We start from the raw sequence: 19,183 nt of genomic DNA on the forward strand, positions 1-19,183 counted from the left end.
TAGTTCCAACATTAGCTCAGGAGCCACTTAGCACCTGTTTTCATCCTTTTATTGAAAGAACTTTGTCATACCTTGCACATATGATGTGGATTTCTTTGAAAGTCTAAGACATAATATAAAACTCTGTATTGTTTCCAAATGGCAAAAAAAACCTGAAAACCCTCCTTCAGCAGAAATCACAGTGCACGTTTGCAAATGCAACCAAAGGATAATTAAATGATGCTCTTTCAAAGCAATAGATCATATAAATTATTTTAACAGAAATGTTTTATTGCATAAACTTTCTTTGAACTAATTATCCAGTCAATCATATCACTATAAAAGCAATCTTCTTCCAGCCTACTTACAAACAATGTGTATAGTTCAATAGCCTAAATCTAATCTCTTCTCCACTAAAATAAGACCGTTACAAAATAACATTAAAGCTACAAAATGAGAAGTCAAATTCAGATTGTAAAATCAGAAAAGCCACAAATTGCAAATACTAAGTCAAAATCATTTCCATTTTTGAAAAAAAATTCTACTGCATTAGATTTGTTTTAGTTATCATTATTACAAGCACAGAGGTTTGAACAATATCATAATAGCTTCCATTTTGAAAATCATCTTGGGTAAAATGAAGTACTAAAATGAAAGTTGTGTCGAGTTGTTTCTTGTTTCGTGCTTCATTAGACAGTGAGCAATTAAGTTGCTATATCAGCTTTTTGAATGCTGTTTAAAAGCATGTGTAGTTAAATTCACACATGGTGCTTTTTCCAAAAAGTACTCTCACTATTAAGTGCTATACTGAAATTTGTATTAAAGTTCTCAGGTAACTTTTTTTTAAAGCCACGTTCAATTTTTGTTTATGTCTGATTTTAATTTCCTCTCCACTTCTCGTGCTACATACAAATCAAGCCCTATTCAATGGATAAGGTCAACCAGGCAAGCTGCTAAATGGTTATCCATTTATGACACAAACAATTTAATTGTACTTATATTTTAAATTTATTTCAAAATACCAAGATGTGACATAAAACATGATCAAATCATTATTTTAAGGCATTATTCTCATCTCACTAAAAACAGTTATACATAAGAAATGGACTGTACACACATAACAGAAGGTATTATTTAATTACTATGAAACACAGGATTCCTTGTTAATGGTACATACACAATCACACACAAGAAAAAAATCCAAAAGAACCATGGATGCTGAAAATCAGAAACATAAACAGAATTTGCTGAAATAGCTCAGCAGGTCTGACAGCATCTGTGGACAGAAGTCAGAGTTAACATTTCCCCGATTTCTCTACACACAAAAAAAAATTGGAGCAACACAGTACCTTGACCCCTTCAGCATTTGTTACTTTGTATTGGTAATTACATACAAAATATTGAGAAATCATTTTTTAAAAAAATAACACATTGTGAATACATACAATCTAAAACAGAAACAGACAATGCATCCCAGCTGATCCACAGCTCACATGAGCATCCTCCAATTCTAATTACTTATTTCCCCTTGGTCTCCCCACTACTTGAACTGACACTAAGAACAATGAAATAATCCTCCTGTGGGTTATGTTAAGAGATAGATTTATAAACACAGAAAACAGGAACTGGAATAGGCCTTTTAAGCCTGGTTGCCATTCAATGTATTAACAGCTGATCATCTTACTCAGTACTTTGTTTCCACTTTCAGCCCTTTGAACCCGTTAGTGCTAAAAATTATATCAATCTCCTTCTTGATAACATTCAATTGTTTGATTTCAATTGCTTTCTGTGACAGAGAATTCCACTACTTGGTGAAAAAAATTTCTCCTCTTCTCAGTCCTAAATGGCCTACCCCATATCCTTAGACTGTGACCCTGATTAAGGCTGAACGGTGCACTGCAAACACCATACAAAGTACACCATTTTCAAATTGGGGTATCACTAAAATTGCTTCATGCATTAGAGAAGGTGCAGATTAGAGCAAAACTATTCCAATTGAAAGAAAGATGAGCTATGTTTAGGATATGAGAAGTGCAAACTTTATAGATTGAAAGAAACAAAGTTTGTTGGGTTGAGGGGCATTTTATATAAAACATTTGAATGATTTAGAGACATTTAATCCAGAATATTTCACATTATGTCATGAAAATAGCACCAGTTGAAATACATTTAAATTTGTCAAAAACTCAAAACTATTACAAAGATCTTACTGAAAAGTTAAACAATTAGAATAAACTGCCATTTGAGAAAGCAGACAAAACACCTTAGGTACATTCAAAATGCTCCTGCATGCTATAACTGTACCTCAATTTGACATGGCCATTTCTCATTCTTGACTTTCATTATGTACTTATTTCTGTTTCTAAGAAATGGACAGTGACATGTCAGGCTTAGAAATACCGTAGAAATAGATTTGTAAATGGTTCCAGAAGTACAAAGAATACTCAAGGATGGGAGGTATAAAATTACAAAAGAAAACATGCTCTGCCAACACTGTTGAAATAATGTATCAGACAAATAAAAACAAAAATAAAGATCAAGTAACTTGTATGTAATGCACTCAGAATAAGATTAATTTTATCCTACAAGTCTTTATACTAATAAGTTCATCTTGTTGACTCACATTATAAATGTATTAATGATACAAAACTAACGTTTTCCGAAAGCACCAGTCTGCTCATGAGTTTTAGTATCCTCTAATATCATTTTGGAAAGAAGATCATGAATGCATTTTATTTCCTATAGCTTTACAGCTTGAAGTTTAAAAGGTTTTTTTTAAAGTTGATACTCCAGCATATCAACAAGTGTCAAAAGACAATATTGTTAAATTAAATTTCAATGCAGCTTGATTAGATCAATTTTAAATTGTTTACACAAAACCCTACTATTAGAAAAGTGTATAATTTCAAACATGTTACCAGTGAAACCTCTGAATAGGTGCACCTAAATAACAAATAAAATATTCTGTATATAATTCTGTGAAACACGTACCAGAGCTAGAGAATTAGTAGCAGAACCAAAGCTCAGAGTAAATGAAATTTCATTAGCAGGATGTATGCCTTGTACCAACTCTTTGATTAGCACGCTAGCAAATTCACATTATGCTTAACAATATTGTCCTCCAATAGCCTTAGGCTTCAGTATTCAACCAAGAGGTCATTATGAATAACTTTCAAAGGAGAAAATGTTTTTCTTTTTAAAGAAATTCAAAGATAAGACTATTTTAAGACTACATACATATATATCCGTAATATTTCATTTAAAATCAAGTGGAGTTAAATATTATATCATTTGTAGTAGCAATAAATTCAGGGTTTTTTTCTTTGCAAAAAGTAGTCATGCTTCCCCCAAACTGCTTTTATTTGTTTCCAGATATAATGTTCCAGAATACTTAAACATGTGGAACAGTTAAAATGAGGATGAAAGCACAAGTCCATATTAAACAATTCAAAGATGTAAATTTGTGCTAGATATGTCACTTGTCTTCCTTCTTGTTACAGTAGTTTTATTTGTATCTTATTTCAATATTTTTTGCTAAAAGGTGCAATTGAGGTGTGCTATTTATATTCAACACATTAATTAGCTTCCACTTAAAACACATTTTATTCATCTCAATTATTTAATGGGTTTTCAAGCTCCAAATTCTAAATACTTCTTGGCTAAAGAATTTTCTCCCAAATTGGATTTATTAGCTACTATCTTATATTGATAACCATTTGTGTTGGGCTACCCTAAATGTAAAAACATCTTTGACATCTTAATGTAAGAATTAGATTAAAGCCCTGAAAGTCATACAGTCATAGAGACGTACAGTACAGAAATAGAACCTTCGGTCCAACTCGTCCATGCCGACCAAATATCCTAAATTAGTCTAGTCCCATTTGCCAGCACCTGTCCCATATCCTTCTAAACCCTTCCTCCTGTCTAGTTCTTCCAGAAACCAGAGTATGCTGGATTGGTAACTGCCTCTGCAATACTCAAAAAAAGAATAATTGGAAAGCTGCCAGTTTTCAAAAAAAAAGGTCATATTCTTGTTTTAAGTTTCAAAGTATTCCCATTTTTGATGTTATGCTGCTTTGCAGTAATTAGATTTAAACCAGATAAATCAATTGTTTGGTCAGAGGATTGCCATGCAAGTGCAAAGGGAGTTAGCTGTTTTTATAAGCCTTTACTCAGTTAAAAAAAATCACAAACATATTTTTCCTACAAAGGACAGAACCCTGTGTGTAAATAACTGTAGCTTCTAGCACATGAAACTGAATTACTGGGAGTCGGAAGGATAACTTTAAATTGGTTTTCAGTGTAATTCTTGGTGGTCAGGAATACTTAACAAATCAAATCTAACGTTGAATACCATGTAACAATGACATTTATGAATATGATCAGCATTCTGTCTGCTGCAGATGGTCAAAGAACAAAGAATACTACAGAACAGGACAGGCCCTTTGGCCCTCCAAGCCTGCACTGATCCATATCTTCGATCTAAATCTGCTGTCTATTTTCGAAGGATCTGTATCCCTTTGCTCCCTGCCCATTCACTTTTTTGTCTAGATGTTTTAAATGACACCATTGTTCCCATCCCTACCACCTCCCCTAACAATGCATTCCAGGCACCCACAACCCTCTACGTAAAGAACTTTCCACGTATATCTCCCCGGAACTTTTCCCCTCTCACTTTGAACTCCTGACCTGTAGTAATTGAGTCCTCCACTCTGGGGGAAAAAAAGTTTCTTGCTATCCACCCTGTCCACACCTCTCATGATTTTGTAGGTCTCAATCAGATCCCTCCTCAAAGGGGGTCAAAGGGACATGTTGTTTGATGAGGTCTGACAGTTGTTGGAACAAACCATCTGCCTACATATTTGTCACAACAATGGTAATGACTCAAAAACCACAGTGTTCACATGTGCAGTCAGCAGAACATCTTTTTGACTTGACTGCAATATCAGGTTAATGGGAAGTCTCACTTAAGTTTAATGCAAATTAGTAGCATAAGACAGCTAGCTTTATGACAAAATGTTCAAACATTTACAGTAATGAACTGTTTGCAGAAAATAGACTTCCTTGGCAACCAAATAGTTTGCCATTTTGGAGGATAGTTAAGAATCATCCACATTTCCGAGAGTTTAAAGTCACATATAATCCCGACCAAGTAAGGCTGTTGATTTCCTTCCCCAAAAAAGACAACAGTCAGTTAGGTGGGTCTTTACCAATAATCCAGTGGCAATATGGTCACTACTCCTGGTTCTAAAATTTTTTAACCTCACATTTACTCAGGTTATCCAAATTTATATTTCCCATCTTCTGTGTTGGGATTTCAATCAGTGTCTTCAGTCCTTTACTCCAGTCTCTGGATTACTAGTTCAAAAACTTAATCACAAGACTGTCCCTTTGTAATGTTTCTCTAATGTCCCATATACTTGAGTGAAAAATTGCATTTAGCAAGCCTTACCAGCTTACAGATATTGCAACTAATCGGAAGAAATTTAAACTGTAGACACGGTTTCTATATCATCCCTTGTCCCTTTTTTAAAATCAAAAAATGATGTTCAGATATATTTTATTAGGAAAAATCCCATCAAGTTTCATCTACATCACTGCTAAGTATACCGTATGCCTAATCAAAGAGCTGGATAAATTCAGCAAACATCAGCTTTACATTGAAATCTTACAGGGTATTTGAAAGCAGGTCCATTATCTACTGCCACCCCAGTTGAGAAGATAAGCCAGGTGGGAGAGAATATGGAGTTGCTGGTCCAGATGAGTAGCATCCAAAATCATTGTTGCCCTGAGTTGAAAAGTTCTCCAGAGACGCAGCTGAGTGTGACTGGAAAAAAATACAATATATCGTAATTGTAATCTTAACAAAATGTACTAGCAATGATTTTTTTTAAAATGAAAAGTATGCTTTGATCAGTTGTTCAATTTCTATATTAGTACTGATTGCACTCTGTTGTGACTGATTACCTATGCAATAGATGTTAATCAGACTGCAAACTTAATTGAATTTAAGTTTTACACCTTTACCTAGATTTGAGCAAAAGCAAAACCTTGTATTGGTCATACAGCAAGCTATTTCTTCTATCTAACCTCCAAATTCTAGCTTCATTAGTATCTCCTTCAACTGTGTTTAGAGGAAAATGAGCCAAATGTTGGCAAATCGGACCAAGTCATATTGGGATGTCTGGTTGGCACCGACAAGTTGGACTGAAGGGTATGTTTCCGTGCTGTAGAGTATACGAGTAGACTATGTACCTCCTTGAACATGTTCTTCCATTCAATATGATGGCTCATTATCTGCCTCAACTGCACCTTCTTACCTGTTCACGATATTCCTCTACTCCCTGCAACAGTCTAAAACATATTCAGTGACAGTCTGTTGTTATATTGGGTGATTCTTCAATGTGAATTGGTTTTAACATGATTGACGAATTCAGCCTGTTATTTGTAGAATGCAAACTCTCCTTACCTGTATTGGCTATCACACGATTCCAGCCCCATTAGCTTAAATGCTAAAATTTTCCACTTATCAAAAGTATTCAGTGATAAACTTTCAGTGATAAGTATTCAGTGCATCCTAATTAACATAATCTATAACATAATCTATGGAGTTTATTATGTGTCATGAAAAAGTACATTTGATCATTCTTTCTAATTAGTGTCAATCTCTTTCTAAATGATTCCCAAGTCCTTTCCACTTTATTAGAAAAGACCCAAGACTGATTTCAGTAAACAGCAGTGCCAATTCTAGGCAATATTCCATAACCGTAGTCAACAATTATGTGTAATATAATTATAATCTCCTAACTTCTACAGTCTCTACTCATTACCCTATCCTTGCCTTTATAGGGGTGTACACCACTTCTTCACCCAGATAAACAAACTACACATCAGAGAAAACAAATGCAGGAGTAGGCCATTTGGCTCTTCAAGCCTCCTCCACCATTCAATAGAATTACAGCTGATCAGCTAACTTGGTACTCTATTCCCATTTTTTCCCCCAAATCCTTTGATTCCTTTCATCTTAGGAACCATATCCACATCTTTCTTGCAAGTCTTCAATGTTTTGACCTCAACAGGTTCCTGTGGCAGAGAATTCCATAGGCTCACCACTCTCTGGGTTTAAAAAAAATCCTCCTCATTCACGTCCTAAATAGTCTATCTCAAAAGCCTTAGATTGTCATCTCTGGTTCAGGATTCACCAGTCATTGAGAACATCCTTCCTGCATCTATCCTGTCTAATCTTGTTTTATAGATTTTTATGAGATTCTCCCCTTGTTCTTCTAAACTTTAGGGAATATAGCCCAAACGAATCCAGTCTCTGCCTCTACATCAGTCTCACTATCCCGGAATCAGTCTGGTAAACTTTCTTTGCACTCCTTCACTAGCAAGGACATTCTTCCTCAGATAAAGGAGACCAATCACAGAATCATAGAATCCCTACAGTGTAGAAACAGGCCCTTTGGCCCAACAAGTCCACACCAACCCTCAACAGTAACCCATCCAGACGCATTCCCCTATCCTATTATCCTATATTTACCCCTAACTAATGCACCTAATCCACACATTCCTGAACACTATGGACAATTTAGCATGGCCAATCCACCTAACCTGCACACCTTTGGATTGTGGGAGGAAACTGGAGCACCCAGAGGAAACCCACACAGACATGGGATGAATGTGTAAACCCCTCATAGTCAGTCGCCCGAGGATGGAATCGAACCTGGGTCACTGACACTGTGCAACAGCAGTGCTAATCAGTGAGTCACCAATGATGCACACAATATTTAAGGTGTCTGTACTACTCTGTACAGTTGCAGCAAGACATCTCTGCACACTCACTTGAATCCTATTGCTAAGAAGTCCATATGCCTTCTTCCCCCTTGTTGCTCCTGCATGCTCACCTTCAGCAACTGGTGTACAAAGTCCTTCCTTTTCCCACTCTATTGCCATTCAGGTAATATCTACCTGCCTGCTTTTGTTACCAAAGTGGATTCACTCTCAATTATCCACATTAAACTGTGTCTGCCATCTTTTGCCCACTTAATTTGTGCAAATCACATTGATACTTCTCTGCATTCTCCTCACTGCATACCTTCCCACACAGCTTTGCGTCTTCTGCAAATTCGGAGATATGACATGTAATTTCCTCATCTAAATCATTAATACATATTGAGAATAGCCAAGAAGCTGAGAAAAAAATGTTTCTGCTCACTGACCACTCATATTTATACATTTTACCTGCAGTAAAGCAGAAGGTGCAACAGACTGCAATCCAGGAAGAGTCGCAGCACCCATAGTTGTCTGGAATCCTGGCAGAGGCACGGTATCCACGTTAGACTGTAGGCCTGTAGGTGACACCATGCTCACACCAGACTGTACATTAGGGATAGAAGTGGTACCTACAGTGGACTGGAGATCAGAAAATGAAGTAGCACCAATAGTGGACTGGATACTAGAGAGTGCAGGGGGACCCACTACAGACTGGATTCCTGGTAAAGACCCAGCACCTAGAGACTGAAGTCCAGGTAAAGAAGCAGCACCCAAGGCAGACTGCAAAACAGGGAGAGAAGCAGCCGCCATTGCTGACTCAAGGCCAGGCAAAGATGAGGCAGCTACAGCAGCTTGGAGACTGGGAAGGGTGACTGCAGTTGTAGTAGGTTGCAATCCAGGTAATGAGGCAGCAACCACAATAGAATCAAGTCCGGAAAAAGATGTAGATGACTGCAATCTGGGAAGAGTGACAGCAGCAGGCTGAAGCCCAGGGAGGGAGGAAATTGAATGCTGGAGTCCAGAGGGGGAGGCAGGAACTGATTGGAGCTCAGAAACAGATGTAGGACCAGGATGGAGGCCAGCATGGGAGGCAGCAGCAGCAGACTGCAGTCCAGCAAGAGAGGCAGCAACAGCATGCAGACCAGCAAGAGAGGCAGCAGCTTGCAGTGCAGCTGGGGATGCTGCAGTAGATCGCAGTGCAGCTGGAGATGCTGCAGCAGATCGCATTCCAATTGGAGATGCTGCAGCAGATTGCAACCCAGCAAGAGATACTGTAGGCTGCAGTCCAGCAAGAGACATTGAATTTCCATTAGATTGGAGTCCACCTAGTGATACTGTAGTTTGGAGCCCATGAAGAGAGGTGACATCAGCGTTAGACTGGAGTCCAGCAACGGAAACAGCAGACTGAAGCCCAGGCATTGTAGCTGCCATCACACCATTCTGGACTGGAGACAGAGATGTAGTAGTCCCAGAGGAATGCATTCCTGTCAATGTTGCTGCAGTTGCAATAGACTGAAGACCAGGTAAATTTGCAACAGTCATTCCTGCTTGGAGTGCAGACAGAGAAGCAGGAGATAAAGTCTGATTCTGGAAAAATATAGGCAATCCTGGGAAGGATAGAAGATTTGGGAATGAGTTGCTCATCGGTGGAGATGTATTGGAATTTTCACTTGTCTGAAAACCTGAGGATGAACTGAAAAAATTAAAGCATTGACAATTAGAATTGCAACAGTGACAGGTTTTTAGCTATTGATGATTACTACACAATTGTTATTTTCCTTGAGAGTGTCTCAAGGATATTCATTACTTCTATTACAGATTGATTTATTTCATGTTATTAAAAACAGAAATACTATTGCATTAACAACATGGAAATCCACACAAACTGAAAGGATATAAAAATGGTGTCAGTACAACAGAACATTTTAAAATTCATTCATCCTGAAGTATAACAAATTTTTAAGCATAGAGCTTTGGAGGCTGAAAATTGAGATTTCAATTTTGAGGAAAATAACATTTAGCCTTATTTGCTTCTTACCATTGTGATATCATAAAGGATTTTGGTAGACTGGCATAAAGTATTTTTGTCTGACAGGAAGTTCAGTAACCAGTAAATATAGATTTAAGCTAATTGGCAGAAAGATGAAGGAAAGCATGAGGAAAATAATTTTTCAGCAAATTACAATCCAGAATGCAGCACCTCAAAGGATGATGGAAACTAGTTCATTAGTAACTTTCAAAAAGGAATCAGATAAAAATATGAAAAGGAAAAATTCCAATCTACAGGAAAATTACCATTCTTCATTCAACTTATCTAGAAGACTATGAATTGCAAATTTAAAGAATGACTAATGCATTTTCAATGATTTTCTATTAGATTTTGGAATTCTCTACTCTTCCAACCTTCCTGTCTTCGTATGTCAGGTATTTTATTTAATATGCATCCAAACAGACATAACTTTAATTTAATATCTCATCCGTGGGCGGCACGGTGGCACAGTGGTTAGCACTGCTGCCTCACAGCACCAGAGACCCGGGTTCAATTCCCGACTCAGGCGACTGACTGTGTGGAGTTTGCACATTCTCCCCGTGTCTGCGTGGGTTTCCTCCGGGTGCTCCGGTTTCCTCCCACAGTCACAAAGATGTGCGGGTCAGGTGAATTGGCCATGCTAAATTGCCCGTAGTGTTAGATTAAAGGGGTAAATGTAGGGGTATGGGTGGGTTGCGTTTCGGCGGGTCGGTGTGGACTTGTTGGGCCGAAGGACCTGTTTCCACACTGTAAGTAATCTAATCTAATCTAATCCATAAACCAATATCCCCAGTAATGCAGCAGTCTCAGCACTACACTATCTTGGCAAAAGTGAGGACTGCAGACTCTTGATATCAGAGTCAGGAGAATCGATGTTTCGGGCATAAGCCTGATGAAGGGCTTAAGCCTGAAACATCGATTCTCCTGCTCCTCAGATGCTGCCTGACCTGCTGTGCGTTCCCAGCAACACACTCTCAACACTACACCAGCTTGGGCTGTTAAGTCTCATTGTGGGAAAAATATGCACCATCATCTGAGCCAAGTCACACTTCAAATAATTTCATACTACAAATTTTTTTTCATACAACTTGTTCATTCAAAATCGAAAGTATTCAGTTAAGATTACAATGTTCAAAGAAATGATGCTCATCAACTTCCTTAACTGCATTTTTATATTAAAGAAATACACCTCACATGTCAGATTTAGCAGGTTAATTGAATTGAGAACTGCACTTCTGCAGTATACACTTCGTAATGCACCTCTTAAATCAAAGACAATATACTCACCCAGTTTGTGGCATCACACCAGGACTACAGTTTGTGTTGGTGTAGCTGGAGGTTAATCCTGTGACAGTTGAACTATGAGTTGATGTACCAGTATTCCCTGACCTTACTTCACCATGTGCCTGGGAATTCTGTGGTGCCGCTGATACTACAGCTGTAGTGTCCTGACATTCAGGATATGGAGGTGGGGCAGAAGAGCCACTTGATTGAGGAACACCTTTTTGAGGTATCGAGGCGGATGTGCCAAGCCTTGAAAAGGCTGGTGTTACTGGTGCTGAAGCAAAAACTAATTGATTTGCAGGCGACTGGACAAACGTAGGTGTTGCAACAGGTGTTGCTGGAGCTGATGAGTAAGAACCAAGTGGTGAGAACACAGTCGCATGCAAGTTGGTAGCAGAGGAGTTATAGCTCAGTTGATTGCCTGATCTGGAAAAAGCTGAAAGAAAAATATTTTTCCCTTAAAAGCTGTATTACAAGTTATAAATAATGACTGAAAAATATTCATTCTTGTTCAATGCTCCTCAGCTCATCGTTTTGAATCTTAAATTCTGGTACATTTATGAGTATGTCTAAACATAAATGGTTTTTAAAATAAACTTTGTCCAATCTACAACGTGGTTCAATGACAAACTCTTGAAAAAGTGCTATCAAGTTTTTTCACCTCTGTATACTTTTAGGCAACAGAAAAAAATCTGCCCTTGCTAACCTGCAATTCATTGTTGCAGGTTATTGGTGCTTTGTTTACCTATGCATCTCAATTTTCAATAATGCCTCTCAACTTTATTTGACAGCCCTAAGAGACCATTACATAGAAGAAGCTTAAATGTCCATTATCTGCATGGAATCCCCAATACTAAGCACATTACTAATAGCATACCTTTATGTCATTTCCTTTATTTCAGGTGTTAAGTGAAATCAAAACCCTAGCTAACTATTCAGATTGGAATACAAATATCAGGGAAGAGGTATTTTTGCAGTCTCCTCAAGCAAGCACCATTCAAATAAATTATCTAGTTATTCACTTCATTTATTGTTTTTAGTGAATTGCTCTGTATAACTTAACTGGATGTGCCCTCTTTGTAACAGAAACTAAACTTCAAATATAATCTGTTGTTAAGCACTTTGGAACATCTTCAGGGCACTATAACTCATTCTTTAACGAAAAGCACTTCCACTTCTAAGGATTTGGTGATCAGACATGCATATCAATACTTTCAACCAGATAGCTGTCATAATTTAGTGTTTTTTACACCAATTCATGAAAGGTACCATGATTTGAAGGGTTAAGATATTAGATACATGTGAGGAACAAGCTGACGAACTGCAACCATAGCCTCTTATTGAGAAATGTAAGAGAAAGATAATGAACCTGTGTCTGATGCCACTTTAGAGATACAACAGACCAGGTCATGGAATAGGCTAGAATATCCTAAATAAGTACCAAACAAGGCAGACACTTGCAATCAAGTGCATAAAACAACTAAAGCAAAAGTAATTCAAATATGTGCTATGATCGAATGGTGGAGCAGACTTGATGAACCAAACAGCTTAATTGTGCTCCTATATCTTATGGTACCCAGTGACCTTTCCATGTATTAAAAATTCACCTTCCCAATCAAAGTGCTTTGCAGAATCCTTGCCCTAGAAAGTAAATAAGTTCAGTAGAGGTTACAATACAACAGATTACACATTGTTTCTACATTTTCTTATACTTTATCTATTTTTCTGTTGCATTTCTATTTATGATCTTCTTACTTCTACCATTAACATTGTAAGTCATTGCATGGGTCAAACAGATTTGTTTTTGCTTATTATTAAACAAAGTTCACCAAATTTCAGTGATGAATTAACCCTACATTGAATGGTGATGTAAGAAACAGGAGATTAGAATATTCAGGAACAGTGGTTCAAAAATAAATTTCCTTAGGCAACATTACAAAATGCTCCAAGTACTTTTCCACCCAAGTAACCAACTTTTAGTTTAAAAACACAGTTACATGAAATGCATTGAAAAACAAATTAATTCTGGTCAGACCTTGTTGAGGAGCATAGGCGGCTGGGGCTACAACTGGAGCTATGAAACTGCCCATTGGGACAAGGCCAGCTGTATTATATGCACCTATAGAAAAACAAATAGATATATAAATTGGGACTCATCATAAGAGTCTCATTTCCTACATCATGTCCTTGTGCAATTATTTGGAAATAAACACCCACACTGCGCCATCTGGGAAGCTATTTTTGGGTCCAAACTTGCCATTCGTTCCCTCATTAATTTTGAAAATTAAGTTTCAAGTCACTTAACTGCTATGTATGCAATTGGAGATGACACATTAAGAACACACAAGCATGAAAGCTTCTTTATGCAACCCACATTGAAAGTGCAAAAATGCATTCGAAGAAACAAAAAAAAACATAGTGCACATTTTAAGAAATAAAACACCTGTTTTACAGATGTGAAGAAGTGAAAAGTCATCCAGCTGTGCGGTAACAAGCTATGGGGTGCTTATTTGCAGAGAGGCAGATGCAATTGGGGTGTTAAGCAACTAAGTGCTGTAAAGGATTGATAACCTTGGGGACATGTATATTAAGCATGCAATTACATTGTAACAAAATTTATCAATTTTTTTTACATAAGCTATTGATTCTTGCACCTAAGCATTTATTGTAATAACACATCCCCACGTTGAACAGCCAGATGTATGCATTATTTGTAAAACATTTTCGAAAATATGCGCTATGTTTTTACTTTCTGTGAATGCATTTTTACAGTTTCAGTATGAGCTGCATGAAGCGTTCATGTTTGCGTGTTCTTAATAATGTCATATCTAACAGGCATACATGGTATGTTAAGTAGCTTGAAACATAATTTTCATAATTAATGAAGAGACATACGGCAAACTTTACACAGTTCAAGGCCCAAACATAGCTATCCAGATGAAATAATTGTGGATATCTATTTTCAAATTATGTCCCCACAAGAAATTTCTCTGCATGTAACGACTGACGATTGGAGGCCATCTAGTTGAATCAATGCAGTACAATCTGCAATCATTACAGATTGAAACTAGTATATTGGCTACTACAATAGTCAAGTGCACAAAGTTTAGAGAAACTATAACACAGGATGGTGCAATGAATTGCAGGTCTTATTACTTGTGTTATATTTAGGTAAAGATCCAATACCAGATGATGTGAAAATTTTCTTTTTTTGGTTTAGAATTCTCATATAACCATTTCTCAGCAGACAAAATGTTTATTGATCAAAACTCATTAATAACTATGTACGCTCTTATACAGCATAAGCTTATATCATGGTAAGTAAAAATATTTGTGTAAAATAAGAGAGATAGTTGTCTTCTGCCACTATACAACTGAACTTTGAAAATACTGAGAGCAATGCTTTCAATTTGTAGCTCAACATTCTTCACCTTCCAGTATACAAATTGCAATCACGATGTGCTTAACAAAACATGATGTCTTTTTTTATAACATCAATATCTCTGCTACACTAGACGCTCTCCCAAGTAAAAGAATACTTGTCATGTATCGATGAACTTAAAATACTTCTATAATGAAGAGCATATGCTTGAAACATTGGTTCTTGGATGCTGCCTGACGCACTGTGCTTTTCCAGCACCACACTCTTTGACACTTATAACATTTCTAACACCAATATCTTGATTCTTTGGACAGATATCATTTTCTGACGTCAAAATAGGCACAACAGCATTACTACTGTAAGACATTTGACATTTTGTCAACAATTCGATACACAAATAACTTGTGGCGTCATGACTGCATACAGTATAACTACTGTTGCCAGTGAAACAACTAAAATCTTACTTGGTGCAATAGTTGCATGTGGTTGGCAAGGAGGTATAGGATAAGGAACAGGCTTATGAGGATTGTAAGTTGCTGGAGCCTAAACAAAAAGAAAAATCACACATAAATACGCAGGACTCAATTTCTGAATAAAAGCTACAAGGTTCAGTTAATCCATTAACAAGTATATTTTGTAGAATTTTGTATCCAAATAAAGTGCAAAACATAAAATGAATACATAATTTCAACAAATCATTCAAAAGAATGTTTAAATATAAATCAATACTTTTAAAATTGAAGTCATATTCATGTTTTTCTAGCATTTATACAACTTTTAGATGGATGAACATGAAATTCACCGCAGTAGTTTGCGCTGGAAAATCAAAGGTGCAAGGGGTGAGTTAGACTAAAGAAGAAAAACGGAAAGAAAGAACTGTCATCAGTTCCAATTAGATAAAAGCACTACCACCTTTCGATCACAGAACTGTAGGTTCAAGTCCAATTAACATGATCTCCATTGACAATTATTGAAATTAGCATCTCACAGAAAAGATATTCATGCAAGCTTCATGCAGTCTCTTGGTTCAGCTGCATAGACAAGATGTCCCCCTCGTGTCAGAGTCAGTTTTACATCATGGAACAAAAGCCCTTCAAGTCCATCCTGTCCATGCTGGTCATCAAGCAGCTAACTATTAAAGTCATATTTTCCAGCAAGACATTCAGTCCTCATCAATACCACCAAAAAAATAACTTGGTGCTTTATGCAATTTTGCTTGGTTCCAGCTGACAAGGAAATTTGGCAATGTAACAGTTTCTGCACTTCAGATGCTATTCACTTGCTATAAAACAATTTAGTATATTCTAAAGTTGTGATAAAAGCTCAAATAATTTATTCAAATAAAACAGTATCAGTTACTCAAATCTCCAGAGCCAACCGCAAAGAAAAAGGTTCAGTTATCATCACGTAACAGATAGCTCTAATACAGGTCAAATAATTTGTGACATGTGGAAACTTAAGTGGAAAATAACTTAGACATTAGGAATAGTAGTCAGTCAGATGTCTAAAACATTAGAGTTCCAACTCACTTTACCCTGTTTACAGAGTAGATAGTATTTTTTCATAATCAATTTACAAACTGATGCAAAGAACTGACTGCCATACAAATAAATGAAGTTAGAGTGCACATAGGCCAATGCTGCTCTTGTTTTAATAAAGAGCCAACCTTGATACAGAGAACGCCTCAAAACATCAGATACAATTTATAATTCTCCTTTACACTGGAGTCATACCCTTAGCTATACATCCTAACTTTGTGATTAGAAAAATAAACAGTTTACAAACCTAGCCCTGAGCTCACTTTCTGGCTCTGGTCACTTAAATATTTCCATTTAACTTAGGAATTCTTCTACCTTATCTTATGACTTTACAGTATCTATGATAAACCCTTCAGCAATCCCTCTGGATACTGATCTTGCCTGTCCCAACCTCTTTGAACTGCTGCACATATACTTTTAAACTGGTTACCAGACTCCTCTCTCAAGGTAAAATTTGTTATACAAAGACAGGAGCACTATGCAATACAATATACAACATACCCAGCTTCATCATTGTAGAAGTCACAAAACACAAATATTGTTAACATTGAATAAGGCAAGTGTTACTTAAATGACAAAAATATTGGCTTTATGTTTTCAAGCACAACGTTAACTGAGGGGTTGTAGGCATTCTATTCCACATGTAAAATTATTTAATTCATTTGAAAGACAAGTTTGAAATATTAGTTGATAGGAAATGGAGAACGTGATACAATTGGACACCCACGTTTGCTTAATGCTTACCAATACAGATTCATAGACTTTGATCCCTTCTATCCCATTACGTTTGTTTGCCCATCAATTAATGAAAACTGTGGACAATGTCATTATTTAAGAAATATAATTCTTGACCTTATTAGTCAACATTATCAGTATTTTGTTCTCCATACTTACAGGTTTAGAAGGTCCTAGAATACAGGTCGCTATCCCTCGGCCAACATTATAACCACTTTCATTTTCTTTCTTTACAGAAAGAGCCTGTCCGAAGAAGGTCACAATCAGTTCTTCGCATAGTACATTTATATTTGGTTAATATGGAGCTCTATTTTACATATCTTATTATTAACATAGGTATTATTCTACATATTATAGGAGACTACCAAAATATTCAAACATTTTTGATAATAAATGATGATGTAAGTAATCCACTTAACTACATGATTCACTCAGCTTCAGGAAACACAAAACGTAATAGCACAAAATGTCTCAAATAATTTTAAATCAATATTTTCCAATCTCTCATAGGGTACAATTTCATGAGTGAAAAGATGATGGAAAAGCACATGAGTTGTGTCCTTTACTGATGTCTTAAGAATCTTTCCCAAAATGCTGATGCCCTTGCTTGGCTAAAGTTCCCATCATCAGGATGTTGCATTACCTGTGCCTTTATAAATGGTCAATATAACCTTTGTTGGCTTAACCTATAAGCAAGTTAGCTTTGTAACTTTTGAAGCTCTTGTCAATTTTTCTTTTAATAAGATCAATAAATACTGACAGATAGAAATCTGTCCCAGACCTTTGTCAATACTGTTCTTAACTTGGTCCTCAAATCAAATTAGTACTCAGTAAACCTTCTAGTATATTTTCTAGCATGCCCATATCATCAAATGAGAAAACATCAATTGCAAAGAACTAAGGGCACAAATTGATGCCATACCATTATGCTGCAAACATTCTTTCCCCAATTGTCTTGGCAGCCTTAACATTAAACAGACAGAAATAAAAAGCTGTGTGTCTATTAATGGATAAATGTATAAGTTGCTGGATCTGTCACTCACACCCAGGTTTACCAGCTTTCCCTTTCCACTGTGTTCCAACTGCCTTAAAAAAAGGAAAACACCCGAAACTGAAAATGATACTGTTTCCTTTTACAACCAAGAGAAATCATTGATTAAACGTCTTCAAAATAAAGCTTCTATACTTACCGCTAACAATCCATTCAACGCACTTGGTTTCCCTTTAGGATATGGGTTTCCTGGAATCATTCCACACGAAGATCTCATTGCGAGAGGAGCCTTACAGCCAGCTTTAGAAGCCTTATACATGACAAGAAAAATAAGGATTACAACAGAAGGAACCACACCTCTAATCCCATCATTGTAAATCTTCAAAATGCACTATCCTTGATTTCATAGATAAGCTTAGAAACTCAATTGTAGGTTTAAAGCAAGATTAATCATTATTGCATAGCTTAATCCCAATATAAACAATAAAAATGCATTACAAAGGCTTTGCCCAGAGAATACAAAAAAGTGCAATGGCTGAAGTGCTTAAGACTTATAGCAAGTACAAAACTTACAGAAAGTGCATTCTTACGGGATTTGAAGATTCAAATATTAATATATGGATTTGGTACCTATTTACATTTAATAAAATCGTATATTTAGTCATCCACAAGTACTTCCTATGGGCTTGAAAATGTTAATAATGACTTCACTGTGTCACTTTTGTTTACCAAGACTATCCACTATTCGAACACCTTAACTGCTTGGAGTCTGGTCGCAGTCCTACACTCCAGCCACCAGGTGCTGCTCAATTCCCAATTTATTGGAATGTATTTTCTCCTAAGCTTGAACTTAATACCTTGTATAACATACAATTTAAATTACAACTTTTCTTCCTTTCTTCCTTCAAACCTTTAAAGACCGAGTGTTAAATTTACTGTTCTCAATTTCTCCTAGCTCCTGCCTCTCACTTTTTCTGTCCCCATTTTTTCTTCTCTCTCCTTTCAAGATCTGACTTCTACAAATTGAGCATTTTTCTCTGCTGGGTATACCTTGGGTTGTCAAGCTCCACACCATTGCCTAGCCACTAAACCATATTACTCGGCTAACATACTATTTTCAACTCTTTCATGGTACGTGAGTAACACTGGCTAGGGCAGCATTATTGTCCATCGCTAATTACTCTGGAGAAACGGTGAGTGGCCTTTTGAACTACTGCAGATCTTAGGATATGGGGATTTTCAAACTATTGTTAGGAAATGAGTTCCAGAATTTTGACCTAGTGACAACTAAAGAAGTGCAATATATTTCCAAGTTAAGTTCAGGCAAAAACTTGCATCTGCTGCTCTTCTCCATGTACATAATCGACATTGCAGGTTTGGAAGTTGCTGTTGAAGCAACCATGGTCACTTACTATAATGCATCTTGTTGATGTCATTATGTGTTAGTGATGAAATGAGCAAATGTTGATGGT

At 36.7% G+C, this 19,183-nt stretch overlaps 1 protein-coding gene across 2 annotated transcripts in view; it reads right to left on the reverse strand.

Annotated features, from left to right (window-relative positions):
- Positions 1-249: 249 nt before the first annotated feature.
- proser1 (proline and serine rich 1) overlaps positions 250-19,183 on the reverse strand; it is a 28,621-nt gene continuing 9,687 nt past the window's right edge. For both annotated transcript variants that reach the window (XM_043692119.1, XM_043692120.1), the window contains exons 6-12: positions 17,911-18,021; positions 16,880-16,963; positions 14,912-14,990; positions 13,101-13,184; positions 11,069-11,501; positions 8,221-9,445; positions 250-5,806 (exon numbers count right to left, since the gene is read on the reverse strand). In XM_043692119.1, coding sequence (XP_043548054.1) covers positions 5,678-5,806; positions 8,221-9,445; positions 11,069-11,501; positions 13,101-13,184; positions 14,912-14,990; positions 16,880-16,963; positions 17,911-18,021 — 2,145 coding nt within the window. In that variant the 3' untranslated portion in view covers positions 250-5,677. The remainder of the gene's footprint in view (positions 5,807-8,220; positions 9,446-11,068; positions 11,502-13,100; positions 13,185-14,911; positions 14,991-16,879; positions 16,964-17,910; positions 18,022-19,183) is intronic.

Source organism: Chiloscyllium plagiosum, chromosome 6, assembly GCF_004010195.1.
Source record: "Chiloscyllium plagiosum isolate BGI_BamShark_2017 chromosome 6, ASM401019v2, whole genome shotgun sequence".
In the NCBI taxonomy this organism is placed as follows: domain Eukaryota; kingdom Metazoa; phylum Chordata; class Chondrichthyes; order Orectolobiformes; family Hemiscylliidae; genus Chiloscyllium; species Chiloscyllium plagiosum.